The sequence below is a fragment of the Propithecus coquereli genome, unplaced genomic scaffold, assembly GCF_000956105.1.
Source record: "Propithecus coquereli isolate 6110/MARCELLA unplaced genomic scaffold, Pcoq_1.0 Scaffold468, whole genome shotgun sequence".
Taxonomy (NCBI): domain Eukaryota; kingdom Metazoa; phylum Chordata; class Mammalia; order Primates; family Indriidae; genus Propithecus; species Propithecus coquereli.
This window is the reverse complement of record NW_012150485.1, coordinates 1,200,231-1,227,818: the sequence shown is the minus strand read 5'-3', so window position 1 is coordinate 1,227,818 and position 27,588 is coordinate 1,200,231. Positions and strand designations below refer to the sequence as shown.

Below are 27,588 nucleotides of genomic sequence, written 5' to 3'. Positions count from 1 at the left end.
CTGCCTCCCAGAGAGCTAGGATTACAGGCGTGAGCCACCGCGCCCAGCCTCATATGTTCTTTTGACATGTCTGCATTATTCTTTGAGCAGTTCCTTAATTTCTGGCATGATGAGATATTCCAGGCTCATCTTATATTTTCCTAGCCCCAGCCCTGGAGTCAGCCGTTTCTCCAAGGAGCCCGGGTTCCTTTTAGTGGAAAATGGTATTTAGAAACCAAGATCTGGATACTAGGTGAGGAGCAGCATTTTAAAAAATGTGTAAAATCTCACAAAATGATGAGTTTAAAAACAACTCTTTTAGATGTTCTACATGATTTTTAAAATAATTCCCATTACTTTGTCCTGTGTTTATATTCTTTTTAGAAGAATTCTTGGAAAGCATTGTGTATTCATGGTCTTGAAGAGCCTAAATTGTCTTTAAATAATTTAATATTGCTATTGGTTAGTAAAAATTATCCCCAAAGAGTGTGTCAATGAAATATTGGACAAAAGGATCAAACTCCTTCTTCTTCTTTTTTTTTTCTGTCCTTTTTTTGGTGTCTTTCAGATGGAGTTACAAGATGATGGGATCACGATGGGTTTAGAGCACAGCTTGTCAAAGGACATTATTTCTATTATAAACAATGTCTTCCAAGCCCCCTGGGGGGGATCTCACACCTGCCAGAAGGCAGAAAAAGCAGTCGAGTGTAACTTATGTCAGTCTAGCATTCTCTGCTATCAGCTTGCTTGTGAACTCCTGGAGAGACTAGCTCCCAAAGAAGAAAGCCGGCTGGTGGTAAGCAGTTGAAGAAATGGGATGACTCATGGATAATAGTAAGAAAGATGGCAGTAGCTGGTGTAATGGAGTCTTCCTCTATTATTATTTTCTGCTGCATGCTGGGTTATGTGTGAGACTGTGTTAAAACAAAGTTTTCCTGTTGTTTCTGCCAACTCAGACTCCCGGAAAGGGATATCAGACAGAGCCACACCATAAAAAATCCTAAGTGTCTTGATCAGGGCTGTGGTACCTCTGTTCGTACAGTTTAATGAACATAAAGCATTACTGGTATTCTTGAAAGAAGTTTTATCACAAAGTTATATCATAAAGTTTATATAACAAGGAATGCTACAGAGTATACATATGAAATATTAAGCAAGTAGATTGTACATGGACACCAAGAATGACTAGGTAACCTCACTTTGTAAAACCTGTTGACTTCAGCAGCAATGAATAAAACCTTCATTTTTTTTCTGGGTACTTTCATTTTCTGCTTTCCAGGAAAATTGTCTAAAGAGAGAACAGCTACTATATGCCATCCTCTGGCTCCTCCATACATTAGCTATGCCCTGTTGAGCCTGTTTTTAAATCTAACATATACATATCACGAAATACCCTCATACCACCATAGGTAGTTGATCCTGAATTATTTGAGCCAGTATTTGCCATCTTTTCTTTTCCTTAATGTTTGTCTAGGTAGAAAGTGACTTCTTTAAAAAAGATGTTTTGAAGTATAACATACAAAAAGCAATGACGTATTTCTTCTGTTTCAGCCTGTTTAACTTGTTAGTCCTACCACTCAACGTAACATCCTTGTAGAGTGGTCTTTCAACATAGTCGTTGGTTACTTACTATAATATAAAACGGTCACAGCTCTCCATTCCCCTCACTTCCCAGCCTCTGGTAACCACCATTCTACTTTCTACTACTCTGAATTCGATGGTTGTAGAGTCCACATACAAGTGAGAATATGTGGTATTTGTTTTTGTATGCCTGGCTTATTTCACTTGGCATAATGTCCTCAAGGCTCATGTAGCATGTGTGAGAGTCGCCTTCTTTGTCAAGGCTGAGTAATATTCTGTTGTCTGTATACGCCACATTTGTTTATTCATCCATCTGTGGATGGACAGTGGAGTCGCCATACTTTGCCCTCTTTAACTCACACATTACAGCAATTTCTTGCTCCTAAAAATTTGACTTCTCTGGACAGTGTTTACACCTTAATATAGCTCTGTGAACACCTTGTTATTCCTTCCTAATTAAGTTCTGTTATCGAGCAAAACGTGCATGGATGGGAGTCGCTTGGTTAGCAGGACACTGATCTTGGGGATGAAAGCAGATGGGGATGAGCAGGCCCAGGAAGATCTAACAATGTTGTTGATATTTTTCCATATTTATTTCAAGTGAAAGAAAATGTATCAGTAACAGCTGGTATAGATTTCCTTTCACTGTTCTGGAAACAAGCTGTAGGCTCTCATGGGGCGCAGGGTGCAGCGGCCGTGCCATCCAGCTGTTCTGGGCTGAGCCCAGCTGTTGCTTCTCCCCTCCAGTGCTGCTCAACCAGCTCCTCGTCCTGTCTGTTCTAGGAGCCCACAGACAGCCTCGAGGATAGCCTCCTTTCTTCCAGACCAGAGTTCATCATAGGCCCTGAGGGAGAGGAGGAGGAGAACCCAGCCACCAAGCAAGGGGAGAACCCAGGCAACCGCACTGAGCCCGCGGAACATGCTGGTAGGTGGATGCTCACAGCGGGCAGGGAGGGGTGCTGTGAGCACAGTACCTAAGCTTCAGATCCTTGCGTTCTTAGGTTAGTGTCGACTTGGGCATGCTCAGACGTGACTTCTAGTATAGATTTGTGCAGAAGAACTATTTCCCACCAGATTATGAAGTGAGCGGATCCATTATGGTTCTAGTAGAACACAGTTCGCTGAGCATCTTTCTGGCAGCAGGACCTTGTTTTCAATAAACACATCACCTTCCTTCTCACCGTGCATGGTATTCCCTGTGGAGAAGTCTGAGAACTGAGGCTGGGTGCTGACAAGCTCGACTCAGGACATTTGGCCAAAGCAGTGTTTCTGGGATGGGTTCAATGACGTGCCCATGCTCACGTAGCTCATATTATACGTTCGCAGTTGGTGCTATTTGCCCTGGTTATGAAGCTGTAAAGGAGTATCAGAATCATCTGAGGGGGTGAAACACAAAATAAATGTGCTCCACTCTGCCACCCAGTATACTGGGTATCTCTGGGGTGGGAACCCAGGAATTGGAAATTCAAATATTGCACAACCAGCTAGTGGCCGGATTGGGACTAGAGCCCAGTTTCCTGGTTTACTTAGGATTGACTAACTTGCTTTAGGTGCTGCAGTGGCCCCAGCCCAGGCACACGGTGTGTTTTATCGGGCATTGATGTCTGAGGGAAGCACGAACTTCACTTACAATCCAACAACGTGTACTCTTCCCAGGCAAATGGATTTTTTAGACCTAAAATAGCACATGGATGAATTAACTGCCACTTTTATTTGTATGTAACATTTTATTTGAATAATGGCTAAAATTTAGCAGTTTCTTTTTACACATTACTTTTTCTTTCTGGATTGTGGTAAACTCCATTCGCTCTTTTCTCCTCCAAACACTCCTTCAGGCTTCTGTCATGGCTCCGGCCTATCTTCCTGCTTTGGTCTCTGCTGTCTTGCAGGACACAGTTATGATGTGCCTTCTAAGGGAGCCCTGGTAACTGTCTTCCCAGACCACTGTTCCCTGCTGCTTACAGCCTGGGTCCTGCTTCTGCTCTGTGAGCCTCAGGAGGGGCTCCTGGGGCTCCCCCATCCTAGAACTAAGGGGTGCTCTGTTGACATACGTTCGGGGATTTCCCCTTCCTTCTTGAGCATTTCTTTTTTCTGTATTGGGGCCTGTCCCCTATTTCCTATAGCAGTCAGACATGTCTGCCACCAAAAATATATTTAAAATTTTCGCGTCAAACGAAACACAATCAAGCACCGATAAAAAGTGTTTAAAATACATTCAAGTGGGAAGATTCATGGTGAACTCTTAACTGTCTAGTGTATAGGCCAAGAGGGTTTGACTGCTATTGGTTCTGATTCTAGGAATGACCAAAACTTTAAATGGTGATTTTGACACATTTTACACTAGTTTCTGCATCTGGCTAACTTGTGAATTCTTTTCTCTAGCTTGCCTCGTGTATGATACACTGTTGCCCCCACTATGGGGGCAGAGGCTTTAGAGATCCTTACAAGAAGATGGAACCATGAGTAGTTGTTCTCATCTGAATCTGCTCAGCTTCTTCAAAACACCCCCTTTTCTGAGAGTCTAGGGGATAAATGTCTTTAGGTGCTAATATGACTTGAATACCTCGGTTTCATAGCGTGTATCTCCCTTGCGGTTAGGGAGGCATGCCCAGCCAGGCTCCAGGTCCCTCTTGGAGCTGCAGAATTAGAAGCCCGCATAGAACAGGACTGGGCTGGGGCAGCTCCGGGGCTCCAGAGACATCTGAATACATGCAGACTGCACAGTGGAAAATGGAAGCTGAGGATCCCAGATTTAGAAACTTTCCTGCATTTGCACCATAGAAGGGATATATGCTAATTTGGAGAGCAAATAAACACATTACACAAACACTTTTAAATGCATTCTGCACCTATTTTTAACTCCTCTTGGTTTTATAATCTTTATCAACGGATGAACAGTGAGGGAAAGAAGGACTTAGTCTAACCTTTGTCTAATTATTTCTTCACAGCAATAAAAAATGATACTGAGAGAAAATTTTGCTACCAGCAGCTTCCAGTGACCTTGAGACTAATATATACCATTTTCCAGGTATATTTTCAGAAATCTTTGAACGTTTGGTTTGGGAGCATTGCTGTTTTGGGTAACTCAGTGACCATGTGGTTCTTTGCATAGGAAATGGCTAAGTTTGAAGAGCCAGACATTCTTTTTAATATGCTCAATTGCCTGAAGATTCTCTGTCTGCATGGAGAGTGTTTATACATTGCTAGAAAAGATCACCCTCAATTTCTAGCCTACATTCAAGATCATATGTTGATTGCAAGGTATGTCTGCCTAATGGTTTATTTCCTTTGTTTATATTTCAGGCTTTAGTTGTGAACATTAAAATTAGACTAAAAATTACTAGCTCATGTGGGTTACTTTTCTTAGCCAGGACAGCCTGATTGCCTGTGGGAACCACTTTTATTTCTTTTACTTAGTCTGATTTTTAAGTATGTCAATACAAGGCATAGTAATTTTCATTTGCCAGATACTGTAGAAATAGAAAAGGTGAAATAAAGATTATCTTATGTCTTTCACTTGTTAGAGGGCTTAAGAATATAGAAAATACAGAAAAATGTTAACAGACAATAAGTTAATATTTACTAGTATAAGTAAGTAAGGACTTAACCTGCTTCCTTACTTGAAATAAACTGCTAATAGATGTCTAAAATCTCTCTATATATTATCTGATAAGTTATTTTTTAGAAACTATTGAGGCACTTTGAGAATAATAATAAAACATTACTCTACAGATTTACAGTGCTTTTCTTCCTGACAACCTTAAAATAACTCTAGCAGTCTTCCTGGAAGAATATCAGAGAAATATTATCCTTATTTTATGTGTAAGAGAATGAGCCGGTAAAAAGGGAAAAGACTGGTTCAGGTTAACTTGGTGACACAATCAAGTCAAGGCTCTATCTGTCTACTCATTTTGTTCATTTATGTATTCATCCATTCAACAAATATTATGAGGGCTTACAATATCCATTATTGTTCCAGGTACTTGGGGAATTTGCAACCTAGTTTGGAAGGGGTGATTATTATATATACAGAAGGTGACATATAATTTATTATTCAAATTGGTCTATGTCTAAGAGTGAAGAGAGGTGGTCTTCATAATATTAATAACCCCAAAACAATAAGTGTAAAATGGCCAGCCGTGGATAAACTAAGATTCATGGTCAGTCTATGCATATATAAGTCACTGCCCGTCCAAGGGAACATGATAAAGGACTGTGTGAACAGCTCAGAGGTGGGAGAGATCATTTCTGGATGAGTGAGGAATGATGAAGGATCAGGAGCAGATTCCCTTTGAACAGGCATTAAAAGAATGGTGGAGGCCGGGCGCGGTGGCTCACGCCTGTAATCCTAGCACTCTGGGAGGCCGAGGCGGGCGGATCGTTTGAGCTCAGGAGTTCGAAACCAGCCTGAGCAAGAGCGAGACCCCGTCTCTACTAAAAATAGAAAGAAATTATCTGGACAACTAAAAATATATAGAAAAAATTAGCCGGGCATGGTGGCGCATGCCTGTATTCCCAGCTACTCGGGAGGCTGAGACAGAAGGATCGCTTGAGCCCGGGAGTGTGAGGTTGCTGTGAGCTAGGCTGACGCTAGGGCACTCACTCTAGCCAGGGCAACAAAAGGAGGACTCTGTCTCAAAAAAAAAAAAAAAAGAATAGTGGAATTTTGATGGGTAGAGATTTGAGATGGGTAGCGGATGGTGTGGAAAGCAGAAACGTCAAGAGCAAATGCATGGCAGAGTTGGAAAGAAGGGATGAGAAATGAGCGGGGCATACTTAGGTGACACCAAGGCTTCGTGTTTTGCCGGGTGGTGTGGATTTAGGGGAGTGATGGAAAATGAAGCTGGAGAGATAGGTTGGACCCAAGTATGAAGGGGCTTGATGATAGGGACTTTATTTAATGATGTTTGGAGATCCATGGAAAATGTTAAAACAGTGGACAGAGTCAGAGTTGTGCTTTAATAGAACAGAGAAAAGAGAGGTCCTAGGAAATGACCCAAGTTCAAGGGAGTGCAAGGAACAAGTTGCAAGGGCTTAAGGAATGTAAGATGTAACAAAGAACTTTCTTGTGAAAAGTGTGTTAGAAAAGGAAGGGAAACCTCAGATACTCAGAGGGGAAAGGGAGTGGATGTAAAGGATTTTTAGGATATAGAAAATCTGAATGTATCCATGGTCAGTGGGAAAGGACCTTCAGAAAGGGCCAGAAAAAGGGAACAGCTAGTAGAGCCGGGTTCTGGAAGGCAGGAGAGTGTGCAATCAAAGACAAAGGCGTGGGTGGAAAACAAGAGGGATGCTCTTTCCTTTGAAAAGAGATAAATTTTGAGGAAAAGAGAAAGAAAGTGTTAAGCAAAGTTCATAACAGGTGACTTAAACTTTTGTAGGTGTTGATGTCTTCTCCTGATAGAGGGGAGGTCAGAGATTGGGTGGGAGCTTTGGGAACATGGAAAAAAGTATGGGATGGCCCAGAAGAAAGCAGCAGGGAGTTAACAAGGAATAATCAAAGGATTGCCAACTCTGGGGCCCAGCTGGCGTTAGCCAGCACCAGCTTGCGGTGGACCAAGTTAGTAGAAGCTGAGGTTTCTTATCCTCCAGTGCTCAGGGCCTGGGAGTGGATGGGAGAAAATGGGCAAGGGGTTTATTTTGGGTTGGAGATGAGCTATTTGGTTATGGTGGAAGGTCAGAGGGATGAGGAATTCCAGAGTGATGAAACAGTCGACTCCAGGATCCAGTCTATGACGGGAGAAAGATGAAGCCAGAAGAAGAATTATGTTTGGAGAAGAGGAGAGAAAAGGGCAAAGGAGCTGAGGAGCGGGGAGCTGAGGCTGCCTGTCTTAGAGAGTGAGCGCAATGGCTCATCCAGCAGACCGAGGCCGCCCTGTGTGTAGAGGTGGGAGGTCTGTGGGACCAGGGCTTGATCCACTGCCCATGTTGGGGTGAGGAGCGAGGCTGAGCTGGATGCCTGATTCCCCAAGGAATGGGGAGAGGCCCTATGCGTAGATGTCACGGGCTTCAAAAGAAAGAGATTGGTAAGGGGAAACCTGGAGGAAGTAGTGGGAAGCAAGGATTGTCTGGAGCGTGCAAAGATTCACTCTCAGGGTTGAGGGGAAGTGTGTTACCAGGAACATGTCAGGTTTTAGCTAAGGGAGGAAGGGGAAGCTGTACTAGTTCCCTAGGCTGCTGTAACAAACTGCTACAAACTGAGGGGCTTAAAATAACAGAAGTTTATTCTCTTACCATTCTAGAGGCCAGAAATCTGAAATCAAGGTGTTGGCCTGGCCATGCTCCCTCTGCAGGCTCTAGGGCAGGAGTCTTCCACGTCTCTGTCCCAGTTTCTTGGTGTTCCTTGGCGTGTAGCTGTATCACTCCAGTCTCTGCCACGTGGCCTTCTTCCCTGTGTATCTGTGTGTCCCCTCCTCTTCCTCTAAGGGCACCCCTCATTCTATTTAGTGTCCACCCTAATCCAATGTGAACTCATCTTAACTAATTACATCTACAAAGACTATTTCCAAATAAGGCGACATGCTGAGGTCCTGGGTGAACATGAATTTTGGGGGACACTACTGAACCCACTACAGAAGCAAACCACGGGGAAGATGAGGGCTGTAGGAGTCTCTTCATGATAGGACAGAGATTCCACAGGTGTGGTGGGAGGAAGGAGCTGGTCAAAGGTAGACATGGCTGACCTGGATGTGGGGCAGAGCAGGAATGATCTGGAAGGATCAGTGTGAGGGATGGATGAGCCAAGCAGCAAATCCTGGCAGAAGCATGAACAGGGACAAGAGTTAGGCAGATGCTCCATTAATTCAGCGTGGGAGTGCTAAATGGGCATTTCTGTTGTTGTTAACGCAACCCCCATGAAAATGTACCCATGCCAAAGGGATTGCTGGTGCCATGGGACTGCCATCTCAGCCGTTGGGGCACATAGCCGAAGTTTTCTCCGTAAAGTACCAGGTTTTCTTCTCAAAGTACCACCCTGACAGAGAAACCATGACGGACCCCAGAGGGGTCTGTGAGTCTCTTTCTCTTTTCAAACAGAGCTGCTTGGAGAACCGGGACAGGCCCAATCCGGGGTTTTTGTCACTGAGATGGTTTTCTAGCAGTGTCGTACGTGGTTTGCTTCCTTCAACTAAACTGACAGTTCCATGAGGCACAGATGGTGTCTTTTTCCTTTGCATTCTTCATAGGGGCTATCGTTGTGCTGTGGAAGCGTCATCGCTTTTATCCTGGTGGGGATGATAGTAGCTCAGGGTTTCTGACACCCGCCGTGTGCCAAGCGCTCTGCGTCATCCCGTTTGACACAACCCGCATTCGGAGGAAACGCAAGTTCGGAGCAGTTGAGAGCTTTGCACAGGGTTGTGCAGCTCATGAAGGGCAGGGCTGGGATCAGATCCGTATTTGTCTGACTTCCTCTGTTCAGACTAAGCGTGTGGTGTTTGAAAATTGCTCCTTTTCATTCTGTAGCTCTGGTATGTCTTCTGAGAAACAACCAACTCTGGTGACTTGCACCTCAATGTGCTCTCTGTAAAATGGAGATGGTATGTGTCACTGTCCTATCTCTTAGTGGTGTCTTATGAGTGTTTCAAAGACATAAATAGTTTGACTCTGATATTAGCTCTGGAGCCAAATAGAAAATAAAACAAAGCAACAAGAACAACCAAAAGGCATACTTTAAATAATTGAATAACAACTCTGAAACCAATAATATATTGTTACTAAAAATATATTCGGAATTATTCTGGTAGAACTTGATAGTGATTTAGCTTAAACTTGCTAAGGTATGAGCTGTCATCAAGGATGTCTTTTCCTCCTTCCCCTAATCTTCCTTCCCCATCTCTTAGCCCAGTTCTGTCTTGACTTCTTAGATGGACCTGAGTATTGGCTTCTTGGTTGAGTGCGGGCTGCCCCTGTGCAGCGGGAAAGAGGGTCACCTGCAGCCCTCGACCGATATTGCCCTTCATTCCTGAGACTTCAGAAGGGGAGAGAACTTTCTCTCCTATAGTCCATATCGGTCGTTGCAAAAAGGGTTCTGGCATTCCCGTGCTTGGGTCGCACGCCCCTTCCTAGACTAATCACTCTATTCAGGGTGCTGGAGTTCTTTGATCAGCCTATGTTTCGTGTCCATCTTCATGATAGGGAAAGTCGGCAAGCTTGACTGACAACCTGCCAGTTCTTGCAGGGCTGTTACTAGCAGAAAAAAAGTTGTTCTTTGCCATAATAAGGGGAGAGGGCTGCTGGGTAGGCAAAACCAACACAACTTCCCAGATGTTCCACTGTAAGAACATTTTAACAGCCTGGGTGAGACTCTGTCTGTAAAAATGAAATAAAATAAAATAAAAAAATAAAATAAAATATAAAATAAATAAAATAAAATAAAATAAAAAATATAAAATAAAATACTTTTTAAAATCACTTATCACCCCTATCATCTTAACATAGCTAATATCAGCTTTGTCTGTAATTTAACAGTCACTGTTCATTTTTATAGCTAAATTTATAGTGTTGGGTTTATTTTTAATTTTTATGTGAAAGAGTGCAATGTCAAGTGGAAAGCGTTTTTCTATAGTGTTACATGAAAGCATTTTCTCTAAAGCATTAGCAGGACAGAGCATAGGAAAAGTTTATCAGAGGATTATGGTCTCGTGGGTGAGTGGAATTTGACCAGAAGCATCACTACCAGCCGTCTGTTAACTACACTCCCATAAATTAAAAGCACAGGATTTTTTTTTCTAAAAAGGCTGTGATGCCGTAACCGCTCTGCTTCTCCTTGGTTCCAGCCTGTGGAGAGTCGTCAAGTCCGAGTTCTCCCAGCTGTCCTCACTGGCCGTCCCTCTCCTGCTCCACGCCCTGTCACTTCCTCATGGTGCTGACATCTTCTGGACAATCATAAACGGCAACTTCAACAGCAAAGACTGGAAGATGCGGTTTGAAGCAGGTACCTCTGTGTTAGCTTAAAAATTCTGTCTGGGTGCCAAGGTGAACCAGGGGTCCAGTCATGACATCTGCTTTTGGATCTCCTTTCTCTTCCTTTTTTTCTAAAGGGCATTCTCCTGCTTGCAGGTGTTCTTTGGGGGTTCTACATAGCTGAGCTTCCTCTCTAAAGTGGGAGTGTTTTGTAGAGTGGTCCAAACCTGTCCAGGTTTGCCTTGGGTAGACCCAGTGCATGCCTGTTATCCAGCTGTCATTATTAACTGCCCCCTCGTTTACCGCCAAATGTGTCCCAGCTTGGATGATAAATCATGTGCTCAACCTATTAGGTTATTTGCATCAGAGTTACTGGGAATGTTTGTTAAAATGTAGATTATCAGGGTACACCCTAGACCTACTGAGTCAGACTCTTGGTGGGGTGGGGGGTGAGCCGGGCTTCTAGGTTTTTAACGAGAGGTGTGAGAATCTCTGCTGTATACTCTTGGGGCATCAGGGACTAGGCTGGTGCAGTGATGGGTGTAATTTCCTGGTGTGTAGAACAGCGAATGCTCAGAGCAGCGTGGTAAGGAAGGAAGCTGGATGTGTTCCCTTAGCGTCCTGTCTTCTGGCACACTGCCACCCCAGTCTGCTAGTACTGCCATTCTCGGGGTAGCAAGCAGGATCGGCATGCCTTAGCGTGGCTTATCTGAACAGTTCCATACATTTTAGTGTCTGAAAAGTTTGGCACAAAAATGGAAGTTCCATCAGATAAGTTAACTATTACAGAAACTGAACCTTAAAGAATTCAGTTTCCTAATATATCTGGCCACTTCAAAGAGTCCTTGCCTTTTAATGCCCATGTGAATCCCAGGGGCTAGTTTATTTATATGATAGCACATAGTGTTGTAGGGAATTAGATTGGAGTAAAATTTTCTAGCAAAAATCTACACAGGATAGCAACATTTTATAGATATTTAAATACAAATAAAGCAGATCAATATTTAACTGTGCTCTTTCATTCAGATTTGAGGATTAGATTGTTGCCAGATTAATCTTCTGAATTACAGCTCTGACTTATTTACTTTTCTACTCAAAACATTTTAAGGGGTTTTCAGTGCCTAGAGAATGAAGTTCAGACTCCATAAACTGACATTCAAAGCTTCCCAGAGGCTACCTGCAGGTGTTGGCAGCCTCACTTCCTACTCTCCTTGCCACACATACCATTGCTATTTTCCTCCCGCTTCCTACTCCCCGTCACCCACGCGTTGGCTGTGCTGTGCTCTCCATCCTTCATCCTCTTCCCTTCAAGGCCCTACTCAAATGCCACCTCTATCCAGTCCACCTTCAACGCCACCATTGAGTTCCACCTTCTGTGTCCCCTCGGTGGAAAGTGGTTTCTTTATCTCCGGACCTCCCATAGTGTTTCCTTTGTACCTCATTAGAGGCATTTTAGCTTTTTGTATTACATTTCAGTTATAGTTGTACCTATCTTATCTCCTTTAGTCAACTTGACTTTGAAGTCAAATGTGAATGATTCATCTTTCCATTGACTTCCCTCTCCCCACAAGTGCCTAGGATAGCTTTTTAGTTTATATATATGGTTAATATGTATTTTTAAAATAAGCGAATCAGTGAATTTGTTGAATAAATACTATATGTGCTAGGCACTATGGCAGCAATAGAAAGAAATATAGGCCGGACGCAGTGGCTCACGCCTGTAATCCTAACACTCTGGGAGGCCGAGGCGGGAGGATTGCTTGAGGTCGGGAGTTCGAGACCAGCCTTAGCAAGAGTGAGATCCTGTCTCTACTAAAAATAGAAAAAATTAGCCAGCCAACTAAAAACAGAAACAAAAAATTAGCTGAGCATGGTGGCGCATGCCTGTAGTCCCAGCTGCTCTGGAGGCTGAGGCAGGAGGATCAATTGAGCCTAGGAGTTGGAGGTTGCTGTGAGCTAGGCTGATGCTGCTGCACTCTAGCCCAGACTCTGTGTCAAAAAAAAAAAAAAAAAGAGCAGATTCGTTGCTGCTCTCAAGAGGCTCCGATTTAACTGATGAGAGCAAATATAAACAGGTAAGAGGTTAACACACTATGAAAGGCATAAATATAATGTAAGGCCACAAAAGAAGATATGTCATATAGCTACATATGAGCACCCAATTAAATTAACAGTGCATAAATGAGTAGCATTTTTACAGGAGTGCATGGGATGGAAAGGCTACTCCAGGAGGTCAGAGTGGACTCCACAGAATAGGTAGAATTTCAGCTGTAGATCCTTCAAGGATGAGAGAATGCAATAAGCAAAAAAGAGTAGAAAGAATATTCTAGGCTACTGGAACAACTTAAGCAAAGTACTGAAACATCTTAATTTGCATCACACTACATTGCTTTACTAGCTATTACAACTTTCTATAAAGCTATGCTTTAAGAGTAGCTGGAATTGTTTAACATAGATTTGTAGAATAATTAGAAATCTGTTAAGTAAGAGTATATTTATAACATGAAAGAAATACATGGCTTCTGTAGCCCCAGGAAGTGTCTGTTTGATCTGTCATTTTGCATCATGACCTACTAAGAGCAGAGTAAGGGGCCCAGAACCTAGAGCCAGGCTTAGTAGGCACCTCCCACCTTTCTCTGTAGTCTGCAGAGCTTCAGCAGAATGGCCACAGAAATGAGCAGAGAGGCATTTCGAATAGTTTGCAATGCAGCTGACAGTTAAACCAAGAGAAAGATCATTCAAAAAACATAAAGGACAACCCAGAGCTAAATCAAGGCTGCCTGGCAAAACACGACTGTCCTGAGTAGGAAGAGTCTGGTGCACAGATGAAATGGAACACTCAAGAAGCTGGCGTTGGAATCTCCTTCTGGTATTTAAAATAAATCAAGTGGGGGACCCAGAGTTAACTTATTCTCTGTGAGCTCAGTTCTCAGACTGTCTAAATAAATGTGTGTGTGTATGTGTATGCGTGCGTATATATATATATATATATAGTAATATTTTGTCCTCTGTATTTTACATTGCAGTGGAAAAAGTGGCTGTCATTTGTAGATTTCTGGATATTCACTCAGTGACCAAAAACCACCTGCTGAAGTACTCTCTGGCACATGCCTTCTGCTGCTTTCTAACAGCTGTGGAGGATGTCAACCCAGCAGTGGCTACCAGGGCTGGTCTCCTGCTTGACACCATAAAGAGGCCGGCATTGCAGGTGATGTGTGATGTGTGTTATCTGCTCTGCAGCTGGTCTGGGTCAGCACTACTAAATCATTGAGTTATTTGTCACATATCTTAGTCTGTTTGGTCTGCTGTAACAAAATGTCATAAACTGTATAGCTTGTGAACAAGAGAAATTTGTCCGTCACAGTTCTGGCGGCTGGGAAGTCCAAGATAAGTTACCAGCAGATTCAGTGTCTGGCGATGGCCTGTTTTCCAGATTGTAGATGGTACCTTTTGCTGTGTCTGGGGTCTCTTTTTTTTTTTTTTTTTGAGACCGAGTCTCGCTTTGTTGCCCGGGCTAGAGTGCCGCGGCATCAGCCCAGCTCACAGCAACCTCTGGGTTCTCTTTTATAAGGGCAATAGTCCCATTCAATAGGGCTCTGCCCACGTGACCTAATCATCTCTTAAAGCCCCCCGCCTAATACTATCACAGTGGCGATTAATGAATTTTTTGGGTGGAGGCACAAACATTCAGACCATAGCATAACATAAACACATATTTTAATGATGATGATGATGATGGAAATTTTTAAGTTGGAATAAACATAAAAGAACCACATCTTATTAAAAGAGCTCTTGTTTTTATTTGTTGATACTGTTTTTTTAAGTCTTTGTCCATGTGCTGAAATCACTTTTGGACAGATGTAATTATTGTGTAACTTGTGTGTGTGCGGGGGCAGATTTTTAAACTAGGCTGATTTATCTTATACTGTTTAGCTGGCTCCTGGGCTGGAAGCTCCTGTTGTTAGTGGTGAGATGCTAAGAGAAATCAGATGAATTACAATATCATCAAAGTAAAACACGAGAAGGGAAATATGCTACCAAAAGGAAACATCACAAATTAAAGCCAAAGAGACATGGAACATGAGACCTGGAGAGAGCTGACTATTTATCTCGCTTGGTATCTTATTTTCAGTCTCCCATCCAAGTACTAACCAGGCCCGACCGTGCTTGAGATTGGGTGCGTTCAGGGTGGGATGGCTATGGATAGTACCTTATTTTATAGCTGAGGAACCAAGTGTCAGAGAGAGAACGTGACCTATCAAAGCGCACAAAGTGAATTAGTGAGAGAACCAAGACTAGAATCTCCCAAATTCTGCTCTACCTTTTCCATATTGACACCTGATTTATTATTTTGTTGTTATTATTAAACTAAAAATAATGGCAAGAGCTCACATTTGCCAAATAGGTAATGTGTTGTCAGGGCAGTGTATTAAAAGTGTCCCATTAAATGCATCATCTCACTTAATCCTCACAATAACCTTTTGCGTGTTGCCATTTTACAAATAGAGAAGCTGAGGGTTAGGAAGGTTAAGTTACTTTTCAAAGTCACATAGCTAGTGAGCAGCATAGGAAACTCAAGACTGACTCGTAATAAAGTCTATGTGCTTAACTGTGTGTGTGTGTGTGTGTGTGTGTGTGTGTGTGTGTGTGTGTGGTGTGTGTGTGCATGTGCACTGCCTCCCAATCCAGTGTAAGAGTTCTTCCTGCATTTTAAGACCACAAAGCAAGGGCAAATTGTGCAGGATCTGAAAAATTATAGGTTTATGCTGCCTGTGGTGCATCCTCCCTCGTAAAATCCCCAGTTCTCTTCTAGATAGTCCTCTCTTGGTGTTACTAGGTAGTTCTATGTCCTCCTACCCCTGCTCAGAGCCTGGAACATAGGACACACTCATTAGATGGCAGTTGAATGAATTAATGGGATGGTTGGATGAATTACAATCTTTAAATTTCATTCAGTTAAAAAGAGAGGGAATGGTAAACTCATACAGTAGAGAAATGGATGCTCAATCCATGCCAACTTTGATTTTTAACATTCTATATTTCACTCACATTCCAAGAAGACCAGGTGACTTGACTTTCTTTTAGAATCACAAAATATAGGATTGAATGGGAATTGGAAATTACACGATCTTTTGGTATGTTCTAAAATGTAGCTTTGAAAGTCTGCTTCTCAATGAAAACTACAGACACTGAAAAAAGATATGTTGATTTGAGGGTATTTGGATTAAGTGGTTGTGATTTAATGCATTAGAAAGTCAATAACATACATTTAGTTCAGATTTCTCAATCAAAATTCAAGAGATATTCTACAATTCGGAGAAGCTCCCCTTCTACCTGTTTCTTTCCTACCCGAATTTCCAATCAAAAAAGATTTCAGTTGGGTCATTCTACATTGTAAGTATGGATTGAGGAGATTATTTTACTTTATTGACTTAGCCTAGTATTAAATATATTGGCTTTGAAGTAACTTATGTTTATATCTGACTTTTTTTTCATCCTCTTTCCCAGGGTCTGTGTCTTTGTCTTGACTTCCAGTTTGACACTGTGGTTAAGGACCGACCCACAATTTTGAGCAAGCTATTGCTCTTGCACTTTCTTAAGCAGGACATTCCTGCTTTGAGCTGGGAGTTCTTTGTCAATAGATTTGAGACGCTTTCTTTGGAAGCTCAGCTGCATTTGGATTGTAACAAAGAATTTCCTTTTCCTACAAGTAAGTAAAACAAAGAACTTGATTCAAACAGTCACAGTTCTTATTGTGCTTGCTTAAATAAACCAGATACTCGGCATGTAGTTTAATTTCTCATATGAAGGATGCCTTGACTTCATGTGCTCAAACATTTATTGAATATTTACTATAGTAATGCATAGATTTAAGTATATTCTGATGTTCCAAAATCAGAATTTTTCTCATTTCCTTGAGGATCTATGATAAGCATTTGTGACTGTGTGTTCCCCTAAATATTATTCAGTCATTATATTTATAACATTCATGAGCAATTTCATGAAATATATTTGCACCTTGCAAACTCACTCTTGCATACTTATTAATCCATTACCTACAGCTCCAAAGCGAGGGGGAAAAGACTTTCTCACGCAACTACTCAGTTAGTTAACAAAACTAGATAATTTAATCTTATGCTCTCAACAGAAAAATAATTGGTGATAGTCATGATAGGCAATAGTCATGATTTTTAAATATAAGACTCATCATAGAGGGAGAAGTGCATCCATGAAAGATGTATGTTAATGTTGAAACATGGATGGATTGTTTCAAACTAGCTGTATTACGTAGCCAGTGAAGGAAAATGATAACCTCTTTAATTCCTTTGGCAAAGCCATCACTGCTGTGAGGACCAATGTTGCTAACCTCAGTGATGCAGCCTTGTGGAAGATCAAGAGGGCTCGCTTTGCAAGAAACCGCCAGAAGAGTGTGCGCTCCCTGAGGGACAGCGTGAAAGGGCCTGTGGAATCCAAGAGGGCGCTCTCCCTCCCTGAGACCCTGACCTCCAAAATTCGTTGAGTATCTTCTTCCATTCTTCCATTAAGTCTGTTTGATGTCTTTCTGAGGTTGACTTGTCTTGTTGAATGTTCACAGAGAGTAGCATATTTAGCAAACTGAGCTTATTCAACACGTTTGGCTTTCAGACTCCCTAGGGAATCACCCCAGGGGTGTAAATCACCCCAGGGTATAAAAGCTCCTTGGGTAGCTTTTTCTAGTTTGCAGGCACAGCGAAGCCCTGATCCAGCAGTAGACCGTTTTGAAATGGAGAAGGCAGCAAATCCATTGAGGCGAGGCATGAAACTTAAAAGAAGCATTTGCTCCTAAGTCCTAGAACCTACAGGTTTGCATCACCAGCCTTGTAACCTAAGAGCTTTTTGAGTTAAGACTTAGACCACAAGACCCATGACAGCTAAAGAGGTAGAGTTGAAATTTGGAACGCATTTTCTATTCATGCTTGCTAGAAGCAGCCACACAAGCCCCAGGTTGCTTTTGAAAAAGAAAAATCAGGCTGAGAAGTTGAATTTCTGCCCAACTTCACCAGATAATTTACAAATAAAAACAAGCTTCATGGCCAATTAAAAAGAAAAGACCATATGTACCTGTTTTATAAAGGTCTTTATATTGCACTTTTGCAGAGAATAAAAGTTTCCTTAAATTACCACATGACTAGATAAACTCTAATGATTAGCAATGGCTCATGAGTGATAATTAAAAATTCATAACTAAATCACCATATTAGTGGAGTATATTTAAATATATTACTAACTTGTAAAATTTACTAAATGATTTAATCTTTAATCACATAACTGCTATGAAGTTAATAAAATAACACCCTAAAATGTATTTCTTGTCCTGTCAGAAGCTGAATGGTTTGCTTTTCCATTGGCATCTATTAGAATACAGCCTTATATAACATAACCATTTGTAATCATAAATATGATTTGATTTTCTTTATTGCATTTTCCTCTATTTTATGACAAGCTATGGAAATATGGTATTTTGAACTTTGGAAGAGTCAATGAAAGCCCTTCAAGTAATAAATAACCCCGTTTCTCAGGGAGCAAAGATAATCTCAGGTGATCATTTAAGAATGACCTACAGTAGTGCCAGGTGCCAGGTGAAAGTGTTTCAGATCCTAGAAACCAATACCTAGATTAAATAAATTACACTTTTTCTGAGTGTCCCAGCTCTTTTATAGCCTAACTGATCAGTTTGGGATATAAAGTTTATTTATTGTTATTTCTTGTTAATTGATTCACATTACAATTTTGAAGATTAAGAATTGAAGTAACATTGAAAGATGTTCTTAAGATTCAAATGCAACCACAAAGCTTTTGTTACATAAACAACTTTTATGTGATGTTAATTACGAATAGGAAAACTAAACTTACCCCTACTTACCCCTACTATCCAATGTAGTTAGCTCTGAGAATATTTTCTAGGCTCAAGTTGTCTGTAATGCTTATTTAAATAGAGTTGTTGTTGATTTTTAAGCTATGAGGTTGACCAGGCATGAGCAGTCTGCTCCAGCTCTCGGTGGGACACCCGAACAGACGCCAGGTGGGTACTTCTGACGTTGAAGGGCTGTGTGCAAGTGTCTATCACAGGTGGACAAGGTAAAGAATGCGGTGTCTCTAACTGGACCAGAGTGATACACTTAGGATCTGTAAGCTCAAAAGGGTCTTACCCCAGATGGTTGGGCCCCTGACGTGGCAATTCTTTCCGTCTTAATATTAGCACATGACTTTTGATCCATTAACTTTTGGTCCAGTAAGAAGCATCATAGTACCCGAGTATGCATCTTTCTCCAGAGAGCCAGTATGACTAGAACTATACATAGTGCTTATATTTGTATGTGTATTTACACATAGAAATATTACGCTCATCTATCTCTGCTATAGGAAAAACATACATTTCATTTACATTTTAAAAGGTTATACATTTGAACCACCATCATCTACTCATCCCTTTAGCCATTCCTGATTTTTTGCAACTCTACATGCATTTCTGTTTCTCAGAGAAAGGAGGATTTCCATTCTTTGGAGGACCATAGGGTCATAATCAGCATGACACAGTGTAACTATCATTTGATGTTCCACGATATATTACAATTCAGCATGAAGTATCCTAAGGGTTGAAGGGACATTGGCAAGGCAATCACAGCCTGACTGTTATCCACACAGATGGTGCCGTGACTCACTGGGAAGATCGTGCAGGTTCTGAACACCTGCTTTTTTTTCAAAAACAAACTTGGTGCCTGCTACCTATGTATCATGCTGTAGAATATTTAGTCTTTCCTCTAAGACTGGTTTTAAGATAAACTTTTCAGAGTGGTACTGACACTCTCAAAAGGAAAAAAGTAAGAAGACTTTTAAGATCGTGTGTGTAATGTGTTATAAGAAGGATACTCGAAAGAGAGAGTCAGGAGTGGGGGAGAGGAAGAGAGAGCCCCAAAGATCGTGAATGCAGATGGCAGATGGTGGCCAAGGTGTATTTTCTCTTTTAGATTTGATGAGATAAAAGGAATAGCAGACATTTGGCAGAGTCCCTCTACCTTGTCTTGCACATCACTCCTGCCTCTATTGTGCTGTGATTTTTTAAAAAAAGAATAAAAATAAGAACTTCTGATCCTGAGCTTCATTAGAAATGTGAAATCCATCCAGTTCCCCTTCAGTTAGGCCTTTTTGAGATTGTTCTTATGCAATTTCATAAATTATCTTTGTTTTACCCCAGCTTGTCTTTTTGTCTTAAGGCTTAATTGAAAAGCTAGCCTTTAATTATTATTTTCCGTTTTAACAATCCAGTCAAGAAGTCCCCTCACATCTCTGTGGGAAAACTGGTACATATGTTTGTTGCAGTTAAAAAAAAAAAAACCCTTCAGCCATCTAATTATTCCACCAAAAGTGACCAGATGAAAAAGGGGCGGATAACAGCATTGTTCAAATTAAATATGAAGCTAAAACTTCTGGGAAGACAATTTACGCGATACCACCATTGCTTAGATTTGAAAACAGCTGGCTCAGCTTATAGGGCAATTTCAAACTACTATAGTGTTACATTTTTACGTCGTTATTTATTGGACACTGAATACTTGGAAGCAAAGTCCTGCCAGAATAATCATAAGATTGTGCGGAATGGTTTAAGATATTAACTAAGCGGAAATTGAAGAACTTATTACTTAATGAACATACTTTTGTTTGGCCCAAGTAACGAGCTCTTCTGTGCAGGCCTCTTATTGATTAGGCCTGAAACAAAACAGATACCTTTTACTCATACAACAAGAATTAATTTTAGTTGCTTTTTAGGCTGAACTTTTTGGCATTGGATTTACGATTTATGACTCTCTGATTTTAGTCTTTACATAGTACTCACAGCAAATGGAATAGGAAATTCTGTTTTCTATAGTAGGGGTACTCTGCAAGGCTGGTAGAGCACTGCATTCCTCCATGACTTTTATGAGTCAAATCAAAGGCCTTTGTGCAAATAAATAAAATTCATAGAGTGTTATCGCTAAACATCATACATATGTTAACATTCTCATTTTACAGAAGAAGAAACTGAGATTCAAGAAACACACATCACAAGCTTATTGGTGACAGATCCGGGTCTCAAGCCCAGTGCTCCTGAGCTCTGTTACAGGCACGGAAATGCTAGTAGGAGCTCAGCACCTTCACTGCATCCTAACTGATGACATATACAACTTCTTAAAATGCTAATCCGAAATTTGTATAATTAGATATAAGGCACATTTTCGGTGATGCTTTAAGAACCAGGAATTCTTTGTCTTCAGGTATTTAGAATGCCTGTTGAAGATTAATTGAAGATAATGCAGCAGTTATGTTACGTTATATCATCCCAATACTGAACAAATGGTATCAACCCCATAGGAACAAAGGGTGCTTAATTATATCTTGTTCCTCATCCATTGGATGAATAACTAAACAATAGTAGATATATAATAATAATAATTCTTCATATGTGTTTAGTATCTCTTTAGCTATGAGGAGTGTTTTTGTGAAAATCATCTAATTTTGATGTTAAAACAACTCTGGACGTATGCAAATATCTTTTTCCACTTTACATACGCGCTGGAAAGCTGATGTATGGAGGGATTAAGTAATTCTGCTTAAGTGACTTGTTTAAGGTCACATATGATTAACTAGTTAGGGACAGAACTGATGCATGCATCCAGGAGACTTGACTTGCTTTCTTTTAACTACAACTACTTCTCGATGTGCTAGTCTTAGGGTATTTCTGTCTGTGGGACATGAGGACACTAGTCTGGTTGTAGAGTTGACCTGGGCATTCAGGCCTGCTATAGTGTGGCTTAAAGCCATGAGTGTCCAGCCCAGAAGACCTTCCCAGTTAGGACTCCAGATTGGTCCAGAGCTACCCCAATCGCTCATGGAGCTTGCAAACTCAAGTTCTACTTTGGCCTGCAGAAAAATCTGGAGGTCTCTTGGCCTGCATTTGTATGTCCACAGAGAAGGCACCCAGTGCTGTTTAGCACTGGCAAACTCTCTTGTATCTACCTTTCCTGCCTCCTCCTTAGTGTCCCAGCCTAGAATTCCAAATAACTTTTCTTTGGGCTCTCTGTTTCTTTCTACAGATGTTTTACAACTCACTAACTTGCAAAATGCCTATTAATCATTAAAATATAATATATCAAAGAGTACAGTTGTTTTTATAGGAATGCTCTTGTCTGAAGTTATATTTTTGGGAAATGACAATTTTTATTCAGCAAACATGTATTGCACACCTGCTGTACTAGGAACTGTGAAGAATACAAAGATGCATCTGGAATTTTTATACTCTTAATCTGCCTGTGGTCAAGTAAGGGAGGTAAAGCATGAATATCAGTGAACTCTCATCTTGAGCGAAAGTGACAGTACATAGGATGGTTAATGTCAAGTGCAATGGGAAGAGCTTTCCACCAGCTGGAGGCATCAGGGAAGGTCTCCTGGACAGGTGGCTTTTCAGCCTGGCCTGATTGGTGGGTAGGATGTAAGCACATGGTGACAGGATGTGGGACAGGAAGGGGCAAAGCAGGGATGGAGAACATATGAGGATATGAAGTTAGGCACTGCCCAGCTTTCTAGCCCTCCTGTGCCTGTGTGCACGCACAGCAGAATTGCTGAGAGCAATCTTCGAATTGAGGAGAGGAGCTAGGGAGGTCAGTGAGGCAGTATAGTGAGAACCACCAACGGAATGCAGCCTCGTTTGCAGTGCTTGGTCATTGGCTTCTCTGGACGAAACGCAGAGTAAGCCTGGGGAAGGGATCCTTTCTTCCCCTACCTGATTGTCACTTGTTGGTTTGACAGAGGGGTCGGTGAGCCAGTTCACGCAGAGAAATGTTCTTGTTTCTCTGCTGTTTTGGGGACTCCATCAATTTTTCTCTGACATAGAATATAAGATCTGAAATATTTATTTGAATTTAGTGCACTTAAACAGACGTTTATGAATAAAAAAAGCACCTACTGTATGTAAACACTGTCCCACATTTTGTGAGAGATATAAAAATGGAGAAGATATAGTACTTGCCTTCAAGGAGTCTACGTTCTTATCTGGGAAATAAGGCAAATGAATGCATAAAAAGTTCTGCCTTTGGTAATAGTTATTTGCCACATGAGAGTTAGGAAATGCTAAAGGAATTTTTCCTCCATTCTTCCCTTTCTCCCTCCCATCTTTCCTCCCTTCTTGTCTTTGAAAATTCACAGAATTTAGGGATCACATCCAATTGCTGAGAGGAGGGGGGCATATGTAATAAGAATGGCTTTGGGGGACCAGACCCACAGCATGAAATAGGGTGGGGCGTGGAGGACCACCTTGCAGGGTTGAATGAACAAAGACTCAAAGATGGGAAGTGTTAGCTCCATTCTGACATCCATGAGTAGCCCAGCTTTTACGCATGTCCAGCGTTCCGGGTGGAATAATAGGAGATAAGTCTGGAAAAGCAGATCCTGATCCTGCCTGGTTTCAAATCTTCTGAATAAATAACATTGTACTATACTTTGGAGTTTCAATCAGTTGTTCAACTCCGTGGACATACAATGATGGACTCAGTCCACATTAAAGTTATGGTGGAATAATTCTGCCTCCACAATTATAAAGATGCTTACATTTTTCTTTATAGAAATAATAAAATCAGACCTGTTACCATGCTAAATTTCTATGGTTAAGACAGATATGGGAATTTCATAGACTAGAATTCAAAACTGTAAATATTTTAAGTGTCATACCTTAGAGAAAATATTGTAAGCATTTAGTTTTAAAATGGAAATTTCATACATTTTATAGATAACTAAAACATTAATACTGTCTTTATCAATAAAGAACATTTCAGCTTGTCTATAGACTCATTTTTCTTAGGGAGTTGATTAAGGTAACTTGTCTTTGTGAAGAGTGTGCTAGTCACAATCTTATTCTGTTTTAAAGAGAGGCCATAAACAAAATGCAGACTTGCAAAGCCCACAACTGGAGGAATAAATTATTGGACTGAAAATAGATTTTTTTTTCCATTTTATGCAAAAGGTCCCATTAACTAGTTCTTTTTCCAGTACATTTAATGGTTTGTTAAAGATCACTTATTACTGGCTCTTCAGAGAAAGCAAAGTAAGAGCAGCAAACTCAAAGCCAAAACACTGAAGATCAGTGAAGATGAATCTACAGTGAGACTAGGACAGTCTGAAATGATACCTGACAGTCATCAGGAAAATATGATTTGATGGGAAAACTTAAGGTTACACATGTTTAAAAAACATGCCCATTTGCAGTGGAAAGAAGAGTTTTGACATATTTAAGCTGAAGTCTGATGGGCTGTTTTCTAGACTTGAAATTGGGATGGAAGGAAATGGGGGTGGAGTCCTAGCTGGGCCTTGTGGGGAGCTCCCTTTCCTTTGTATTGAGGTCCTTAAATTCTCGAGGCTATAAAACAAAGGTGCAACTTCCTCTTGAACACTCCCAGTTCCATTTTTTAACTTTGGGACTTTGAAGATGAACCACTCTGCACACGGAGGTGGCTGAGCAGGACTGAGTGATACATGCTCTCTTAAACCTTGCACCCCAGAGCTAAAAGGAATTGAGGAATGAAGCTATATTGTAACAGCCATCACTTGCTGCTGCAATAACATTGGACCCTGCAGGGAACCTATATTCCCATACTTCTCACATTTTTGGTCTGGACTTGCCCAAAGCAATAATGTCCTTCTAGTTGTAAAGTAATACTTTGGAGGAAAAAAAAAACTAAGAGCAAATATTTTTCAATGCTGAAAAGATAATTCTCTAAACTTTTTCTATTTTGTTTTACAAGGATTCACATAGGTATTGCTTTTGGTCAAATCCTATATTCCAAATATTTAATTTAACTATAACATACAGTGATGCTTCACACTTCCAGCCTCTAGTTGAAACAGGGTGTTCCACAAAATTGATTTTTTTCCTGATACATGCCTAATAATGATATTAACAATTTATTGATTACTTCCTACACACAAAGCACTGTAATAAATCCGTAGGTTTTATTTGAATAATTTTTGATAAAAATACTCTGAAGTACATTGCACATATTCATTCTTTCATGGGCAGACTAGGAGACAGAAAATGTTAATGTCCTAGAACATAATGAAATGTCAGATGGTTTCCTCTGAGCTTATTAGAGGCTCTTAGACTAAGTTGGTTCTGCCACCTCATCACTTATTGTCAACTATCCCTCTTCAGTATATCACTTTTGAACAGACCAACATTCTTCTGATTGTCTGGGGAAACTAGACAACCAAGCTTGTTATCTTATGTGCAGGTCTAAACTAGTAAATTTTGAATTCGACCTTCATGCTACTGTCCCAGAGAAAAAAATATTTGCACTTGAGATAGCTAATTTCTGCAGTCTCCGGAAACATTTCTTGTATCTTGCTCCTCTTGGTTATGTCCTGGAAGATTGAGATTTTTCCAAATAAACTGAGGAGTTAATGGTATAAAGTACTACCTAGCTCTTTGCTGCATCCCTTATACCGTAATGAAAATGGATGTAACCAAGTCTTGGTTTGTAATGGGTTGTAACCAAAGCTTGTCATCATTTAGTAGAACTTTTCCTAGCAGGATGAGAGATGAGAATGCCAGTGTGCTGATCTAACCTGCCAGCTAAAAACTCTGTTTTCAATTTAGAAATTCTAATGTCGCTTGTCAAAAGAAGGACAAGAATGCAAAGAGTATTTTGGACACTTCCCAAAACATCATTGCAGAAGAGCAAATATCACTCTTCCTTCCCAAAAGTCCTAAACCAAACCTGATCAGAAGGGACAGAAGAGCAAAGGGGAGACAGGGTATAACTTCTCACTTCAAAAAAAAAAAAAAATGACAGAGAAAGTCAATGTCAGGGAGCTACTCAGATACAATTATTTATTAGGTTACTAGGAAGCCAAGGGCTAAGATATTTCTCTTTCCATGTGAACTTTCAGCTCACCTTCATGTGTTTTTCTGTTTTTAAAAGTTCATGCTTCTCTCTTTCTGTCTGTGTCTCCCCCCACCCCTTGTATGTTTCTCATTACATAAAGCAGGGCTTATAATTTGCTATTTATAATTTTGACTATTTCATTCAAAGAGTACACATTGCTAATATCTCAGGATTTGGAAAAGAAAACTTTTTTTTTTTGCACCAGATGATTCATGAACATAACTGAATTGAGGTAATAATTTAAACAAAAGAACTTAATGGATGGTTTTGTACTCAGTGGATTTTAGACTGTTATTTTTGTGGTTATTCTTACATGCTTATTTTACAAAGCTGGAAGGGAAACTTTTTCTCTGTCACTGAGTATAAAACTTTGCCAAGATCTTAAAAGTTTTCCTAAATGCAAAGTTCATTAGGTGTTTGTCTTGTTTTAGGATAATATCGCTTTATAGTGCTGTATTTTCATTTCCATCCCCTAATCCTTCCAAATTACTTGGTTGTTGGACACAATAACTTCCACCCCTGTACTAATGCTTTGCTTAGTAGGCCATATTGTGTCTTTAAGTTTCTTGTCTGGAACAGAACCTTTAAATATTTGATAGAAACAGAAAGAATGGGGCTTTATCAATATCTAAGTGAGATTTTTGTGTAAACTCACTTGTGGGGGAGCCGTCTTCTGACAGCCTTTCTTGTACCGACAGGACAACAATCTCCTGAGAATGACAACACCATCAAGGACCTGCTCCCAGAAGATGCTGGCATCGACCACCAGACAGTTCACCAGCTGATTACAGTGCTCATGAAGTTCATGGCCAAGGATGAGAGCAGCGCCGAGTCAGACATCAGCAGTGCGAAGGCCTTCAACACAGTCAAGCGGCACCTGTATGTCTTACTCGGCTACGACCAACAGGAAGGTTGCTTCATGATTGCGCCTCAAAAAATGCGCCTGTCAACTTGCTTTAATGCATTTATTGCAGGAATTGCCCAAGTAAGTGTAATAACAGCTTTCAGAAGTCACACCATTAAGCTTTTAGTAGAGGCAAGCCATTACATTCCATTTAGCCAACACTGGTTGAGTGCAAAGGTTTGTATGACTTACTTGATATCAGGCAGGGGTCTGTCGGGGGGGAATATAAAGACTGGCAGGGATCGGTAGCCTAGTGTCTTGAAGATTACTAGTGTGGGAGGTTTTTTCCTTCTGTAAAATATACATAACGTAAAACTTACCATTTAAACTATTTTTAAGTGTACAGTTCAGTGGCATTAAGTACATTTACATTGTTATGCTACAGTCAGTGCTATCCACCCCCAAACTTCTCCATCATCCTAAACTGAAACTCTGTACCCATGAAACAGTAAGGGAGTATAGGAGTTTTTGTTTGTGTGATTTTTCAAAGCCTTTCCCCTTTTGGCTTTAAGCGGAGAGAGTCGAGTTAATCGTCCAGTTTAATTTGTGCCCCACTGTCCTCATTGGCTTTTCCACGTTTGTCTGCTTCTAACTGCCATTTCATGTGCCCTGGTGTACAGCCACCATACTTTGCTTACCTGTTCCCTAGTGATGGGTACTCAAATTGCTCCAAACTCCTCACTGCCAGAATAGTCCAGCAATGAGCATCCTCGTACGTGTGCCTTATCCCTTTGAGATACGGATCCAGGAGAAGAATTGGTGGACCATGGGGTACATGTATGCCTAATTTCACCAGTGCTACAAATCTCGCTCTCCAGTCTGCAAAGGTGTAAGATGTGGGGCTAGAGAAACGTAGAAATGAATTTCAGCTCTGCTGCTGTTATTGGCTGTTAGGGCTTAGGCATCCTCTGCTCGCTTGTTCATTGGTAACACAGATTTTTTGTTGAGAGATTAGAGGCAACATGTTGCAAAGCGCCGTAATCAATGCCTGCCTCATGGTAGGAACTCAATAGATGGTAGCTGTTATTATCAATTAACTCAAATAGATTGTAATATAATTAACACAGACAAGCAAAGTGAGAGCAATATGCATGGAGTCATCTCTTGCTGAGGCTGATCACTGGATGGAAGGATCACCACTAACTCTCAGCTGTCCAGAGAGGATGCGCCATTTCAGATATAAAGCCCTCCCTTCCTCCTTCCCTTCTCCCTCTCTCAATCCACATTACACATGATTACTTTAGAAATATAAGCTAAAAATTAAAAAATTTT

The 27,588-nt window shown here is 40.9% G+C and overlaps 1 protein-coding gene across 1 annotated transcript in view; it reads left to right on the top strand.

The window, feature by feature from the left end:
- The window catches only part of UNC79 (unc-79 homolog (C. elegans)), a 237,920-nt gene that overhangs the window by 115,938 nt on the left and 94,394 nt on the right, over positions 1 to 27,588 (top strand). The window contains exons 10-18 of the mRNA XM_012655194.1: positions 548 to 775; positions 2,344 to 2,485; positions 4,509 to 4,588; positions 4,673 to 4,821; positions 10,335 to 10,492; positions 13,488 to 13,669; positions 15,970 to 16,171; positions 16,797 to 16,976; positions 26,111 to 26,397. Of these exons, the coding sequence (XP_012510648.1) occupies positions 548 to 775; positions 2,344 to 2,485; positions 4,509 to 4,588; positions 4,673 to 4,821; positions 10,335 to 10,492; positions 13,488 to 13,669; positions 15,970 to 16,171; positions 16,797 to 16,976; positions 26,111 to 26,397 (1,608 nt within the window). The remainder of the gene's footprint in view (positions 1 to 547; positions 776 to 2,343; positions 2,486 to 4,508; positions 4,589 to 4,672; positions 4,822 to 10,334; positions 10,493 to 13,487; positions 13,670 to 15,969; positions 16,172 to 16,796; positions 16,977 to 26,110; positions 26,398 to 27,588) is intronic.